This window comes from Rattus rattus, chromosome 15 (assembly GCF_011064425.1).
Source record: "Rattus rattus isolate New Zealand chromosome 15, Rrattus_CSIRO_v1, whole genome shotgun sequence".
Classification (NCBI taxonomy): Eukaryota; Metazoa; Chordata; class Mammalia; order Rodentia; family Muridae; genus Rattus; species Rattus rattus.
In genome coordinates, this window is record NC_046168.1 from 14,468,972 (window position 1) to 14,475,208 (window position 6,237).

The following is a 6,237-nucleotide window of genomic DNA, read 5'->3' on the forward strand; positions in this document are numbered from 1 at the left end:
ACCAGGTTATTTTGCTATATACTTACTGGCAGATAATATATTTAGAAGGATGCTTGTTGTTAGAAAAGACATGAAAGGCTCCATCACAGAATATCTTGCAGGTCATATCTTTTTTAATGAATGAAAGAATAAATTATTTAATTTAGAATAGAAAATTTATTGAGTTTCAGTTAAAGTGAAATGGATAATTTAATGGAGTTGCTCAAAACTCTCAGCATTTTAAGTATCAACTAAGTGAAATTTCTCAATATATTCTTCTTCCCTAGAGAAGAATGCTTTCTATTGGATAAATGATGGATGTATTAAAGAAGTGGCTGAAGTAGCAACTAAATCATGTAATTCTTGAAAACAACTAAATTTCACTTGGAAAAAGGTACAGAAATAAAAATAATAACATTATCAGAAGAGTATACCTTCAGGTTTCAATCTGGTCTGCTCCCACATTCGGTTTCTACATTGTGCTAAGCCTAAACAACATTGGGGGAAGGGTAGAGAATTGAGGGAAAACACAAAAGATGAAAGAAGAAGGGCAGAAATGATATGGGAAACAATTAAGACTAAGAATTTCGCCTCCAGCATTGTTGTCACCTGGTCATCTGCACATCTGTTGCCATGGCAATGGCCATACATTCCCAGCATACATTTGGTTCAGCTCCTACCTTCACCTGGGGACAATTACATCATAGTTTAAATAAAAGGCAGACCTTTTCTGCCACCTTCCCTTTTTCCTTCTTCTCCCTCTCTTCCCCGGTCTTGCTTCTGTCATCCCCAATAAACCTTTTTCACGTGGGACCATTTTTGGCCTGGTGTGGTCTGTCTGCACTTAAGCTGCAATTCTATCACAACAAATGTCACATACCAAATCAGAGTTCAACAGAAAAATAGGCAACATAAAGGCCAATAAGAACATTCACAAGCCTTTCCCATACAAAATTCAGTAGATTAGATGCAAAGAAAATTCTGGAAAAAAAGCTTTAGGGCGTGAGGAATAATCTTTCTGAAAGAGAGGAGTCTGGCATTCTAGCACGTGTCTGAATTCCTACGCCCTGGGAGGCAGAGGAAGGCAGGTATCAAAAACTATCCATCAGTGATTTAAAAAAATAAAATTAATAAATATGACAGCTTAAATATTCTGATATGGAATTTTATAGTCTCTAAAATTTCTAGCAATAATAGTAAAACAAAACAAAGGAAGATCAACAACTAATGAAATAAACAAAAACCAAGTGAAATAAAGATAAATCCATTGCTATTGCTAAAGACATTGCCAAAGAAGAGATTCAGCATGAAAAACTTTTCAAATTAAAAAGAGAACATAGGAGCTGAAGAGATAGCGTGGTTGGTGGTTAAGAGTGCTGCTTGCTCTTTTAGAGACATCAGATTTAATTCCTAGCACCCTCATAGTGACTTACAACTGTCTGTAACTTTTGTTCCAGAGGATCTGATGTATTCTTCTTACTCTCAGTGCCTATACATGGAATAAGAAAAGAAATCCAAAATTATATACATAAAAAAATGAGAGATAAGACCTCATTCTCTGAAGATGTGATGACCCTGAAATGCAAAAAAGGACAACAGGAAAATTTAAAAATATACTAATATAGAGATTACAAAAAAATTTTAACAGACTATGTGCTTTGTGTTTGCAAATTATTGTGCAAAAATGAAGATAATTACACTTTGTGACTTTGTTGAATTCATCTTGGAATGCATAGTTAGCTTAATGTCCAAAATCAATTAATGTAATACATTGCTTTAATGGAATAAAGGAAAAAAATCTATATTATCATCTTAGTTTGGACACACAAAGCTTGACAAAAATCAACACTCACTCATGGTTAAAACTTAAACAAAGTAGAGAAAGAACAGAATTGCCTTAGCCAGATAAAATCGACCTCTGTTGGGTTGAAGAGATGGCTCATAAATTCAAGTGCTTTTAGTTCTAAGAGGGAACCCAACTTTGAATCCAAGAACCCATATCAGGAGGCTCACAGCCTTCTGAAACTCCGATTCCAGGGTTCTAATGCTCTCATTTGGTCTCCAATGGCACTTATGCAGTACAGACTTTTACACACACACACACACACACACACACACACACACACACACACACACACACACACACACACACACCAAAAAAACACATTTTTAGAAATAATTTTAACAATAAACCCCTGTGTTTAGTCTGGGTTTCATTTCTCTTACAACACACCATGACCACAGAAACTCTTATAAGGAAAAAGGAATTCTAATATTTTTAGTAGTACTCCATAGTGTAGATGTACCACATTTTCTGTATCCATTCCTCTGTTGAAAGACATCTGGGTTCTTTCCAGCTGCTGACTATTATAAATAAGGCTGCTGTAAACACAGTAGAACACTTGTTCTTTTTATACATTGGAGCATCTTTTGGGTATATCCCCAGGAGTGATATAGCTTGGGCCTCAGGTAATACTATGTCTAATTTTCTGAGGAACTGCCAGGCTGATTTCCAGAGTAGTTTTATCAGTTTGCAATCCCACCAACAACGGAGGAGTGTTCCTCTTTCTCCACATCCTTTCCAGCATCTGCTGTCACCTGAGTTTTTGATTTTAGACATTCTGAGTGGTGTGAGGTGGAATCTCAGGATTGTTTCAATTTGCATTTTCCTGATGATTAAGGATGTTGAATATTTCTTTAGGTGCTTCACAGCCATTAAAGATTCCTCAAGTGAGAATTCTTTGTTTAGCTCTATACCCTGCTTTTTAATAGGGTTATTTGGTTCTCTGTAGTCTAACTTCTTTAGTTCTTTTTAGTTAATATTTTGAATATTAGCCCTCTATTGGTTGTAGGTTGGAAAAAATCTTCACCCAATTGGTGGGTTGTTGTTTTGTCCTACCGATAGTGTCATTGCTTTACAGAAGCTTTTTCATTTCATGAGGTCTCATTCATAATTGTTGGTCCTAAAGCATGGGCCATTGTTGTTCTGTTCAGTAAATTTTCCCCTGTGCCAATTTGTTCAAAGTTCTTTCCTGTCTTTTCTTCTATTAGTTTCAGTGGTTTGATGTGGAGGTCCTTGATCCACTTGGACTTGAGCTTTGCACAAGGCAATAAGAATGGGTCAATTTGCATTCTTCTACCAGCCAGTTGAACCAGCACCATTTGTTGAAAATGCTGTCTGTTTTCCTCTGAGTGGTTTTGGTTTCTTTGTCAAAAGAAACCAAGTGACCATAGATGTGTAGGTTCATTTCTGGGTCTTCAATTTTATTCTATTGATCTACCTGAAGCAATACCATGAGGATTTTATCACTATTGCTCTGTAGTACAGCTTGAGTTAAGAGATGGTAATTCCCCCAGAAGTTCTTTTCTTTTCTTTTTTTTTTCAGTATTTTATTCAAGTTTTATTTTAAGTGATGTTAATTACAGCATTTGAAGGGGAGGAGCTAATTCCACACAAAATGGAAGACTGTATAATGTACCCATTAAGCTGCTAAAAATAGTGGTGTGGCTACAAGAGGAGTCAGTTGAGATCCCTAGTGTTGTCAGGGTGTGACCACAATCACCCACCCAGCTCTGAGCCGGAGAACCCGGAAGCTATTTCATACTCTGGTGCAATGGCAAAAAAAGGAATTAAAAAAATAGAAGAAAGAAAGAAAAGCACACCACAACACAAGGAAGAATTAAGTCCTGAATGACTGGCTCCATCATGCCCACCCTTTCCACTCTAAAATGGCACAAAAGAAATAGCTAACCACACACTAAAGACTACTTTTGGTGTAAAACAGGTAACTGATGGGGTAGGACGGGAACAGGGCATGATGGGAACAGGGCATGACCATCTGTCTTAAAAAAACAAAACAAAACAAAACAAAACAAAAAAAAAAAACCGTCCCTTTCACGTAGGTGTGTACATGCTTCGGAGCAGACAGGATCCGGACACTGGGGTTCGATGTTCAGGAAGTCAAAATTTCCTGTGTGAACTGGATACAGATTTACAAAGGGTCCACAGGTTCCCAGCTTCCACTTGCAGCCTGGCATCTCTAGAGGAGCTCTTCCCCGACCCACGCCTACAGCTAAAAAGGACCCTTCCTGGAATGGGGTTTCGGCTGTAGCTCTGAAATGGCAAACACCTTAATGATCATCCTTAGCCTGGAGGTCTAACGTGGTATTGATCAACTCTTGTATCCCCAACACATAGCATTAAAAGGTACACCAAATTCTGAAGGTAGCTATGCTGCAAAAGAGTTTAAAATTAACGATTGTACAATATTCATTTATGCTTGAAATTCCAGTCCTAAACTAAGCTTGTGGCTGCCCGCATTGACGTTCTTGCCATCCAACAGGGCTGACAGCGTCAGTTTGATACCTGGTTTTAGGGTCTGAGTGTACCCTAAGCCAATTAGACTGGAGTTGTTCACTTTGGCCGAAAAGCAGGCATCAGGGTCGACCTGATACTTGGCTGCTATTCCAAAGCGAGTGTTACTGTTTCCTGTGGTCCAGGCGAGATTGACCGCAGTCTCCAACTTCTTGTTCACCTTCTGGTAAATGGAGCCACCAAACTCCGTCCCATCATTCGCATTAGTATGAAGCTGGAATTCGTCCGTCTTGTAGCCAACTGCAAACTTGTTCTGGGTCACTCGGGACTTCAAGGTCTCAAAATTCATCTGGTAGCCAGCCAGCCAACCTTCATAGCCAAGCACCAGAGCGCCCCAGATTGAGGGCCTAGCAATGTCAAAGTCCACATCACAGCCCAGGTTGATATGCTCCCTTTTGTACCCTGTTTTGATTTTAGCATTTTTTCCCCCCGTGTTAGGCGAGAAAGATGAATCAAAGGTCAGCTCCAGTCCATGAGCAAGCTGGTCTTCCACAGTGATCTCAGTGCCCAAGATTCCACTTCTCAGTAAACGTCAGCCCATACTCGGTCCGTCTGTACTTGGTTTCCAGACTGCGGTTCACTTTGGTGGTCTCCGTGTTGGCAGAACCTGAGCTAGTAAATTCCAATCCATTCTCAGATTTCGTTTTCAAATCAAGTTTTATTAAGCCAAAGCCGTAGCCCTTGGTGAACACATCCCTGGCGGACTTGCCAAGATGAGCATATGTGGGAGGCACAGCCATGTTCTCGCAGGCGGTGACGGCGGGAGCCCAGAAGTTCTTTTCTTGTTGAGAATGATTTTGCTATCCTTGGTTTTTTGTTATTCCTGATAAGTTTGAGAGTTGCTCCTTCTATCTCTGTGAAGAATTGAATTGGGATTTTGACAGAGATTGCATTGTATCTGTAGATTGCTTTTGGTAAACTGGCCATTTTCGCTATGTTAATCCTGCTGATCCATGAGCATGGGAGATCTTTCCATTTTTCTGAGGTCTTCTTTGATTTCTTTCTTCAGAGACTTGAAGTTCTTCTGTATAGAACTTTCACTTGCTTTGTTAGCATCACACCAAGGTATTTTATATTATTAGTAGCTATTTTGAAGAGTGTCATTTCCCTAATTTCTTTCCCAGCCTGTTTATCCTTTGAGTGGATGAAGGCTACTGATTTTTTGAGTTAATTTTATATCTAGTCATTTTGTTGTTTAACGGTTGTAGGAGTTCTCTGGTGAATGATCATTTTGTTGTGTTTTTGGATTCGGTTTTTGAGAATATTTTTGAGTATTTTTGCATCAATAGTCATAAGGTAAGTTAGTCTGAAGTTCTCTTCCTTTGTGTGGGTTATGTATCAGTATAACTGTGGCTTCATTGAATGTATTGGGTAGCATTACTTTGTTTCTATTCTATGGAATAGTTTGAGAAGTATTGGTATTAGGTCTTCCTTGTAGGTCTGACAGAATTGTGAAATTCACAGGCAAATGGCTGGAACTAGAAAATATCATCCTGAGTGAGGTATTCCAGTCACAAAAGAACACACATGGTGTGTACTTACTGATGAGTGGGTATTAGTCTAAACAAGCTCAGAATATCCATCATACAACTGATTTAGCCCGAACATTAAGCAATAGAAGGAGGAGACTTTGTTAGGTAGTAAAATCATAAGGATGAGACCCTTAGAAATTGACTAGTGCCTTTTGGAATGGAATAACAGCGTTACCAGTGACTCTTAATGTTAGTGGAACAAACTACTTGAAACAAATCACTTAAAAGAATTGTTTATTTTGTTGCATACTTTGAGAGTTTATCCCACCATAGTGGAGAGGCTTGGAGTATTTCAGATGAAGTGGTCAGAGATGATACAGCCCAAGGAACACAGTCCGTGACCCACTTATC

At 38.8% G+C, this 6,237-nt stretch overlaps 1 protein-coding gene across 1 annotated transcript; it reads right to left on the reverse strand.

The window, feature by feature from the left end:
- Nucleotides 1-4,233: 4,233 nt before the first annotated feature.
- On the reverse strand, nt 4,234-5,115 carry LOC116884585 (voltage-dependent anion-selective channel protein 1-like). Its single transcript, XM_032885726.1, is given in 2 exon segments — nt 4,234-4,866; nt 4,868-5,115. Coding segments are annotated over 2 exon segments (840 nt in total). The 5' UTR covers nt 5,095-5,115; the 3' UTR covers nt 4,234-4,253.
- Between the last annotated feature and the right edge of the window lie 1,122 nt (nt 5,116-6,237).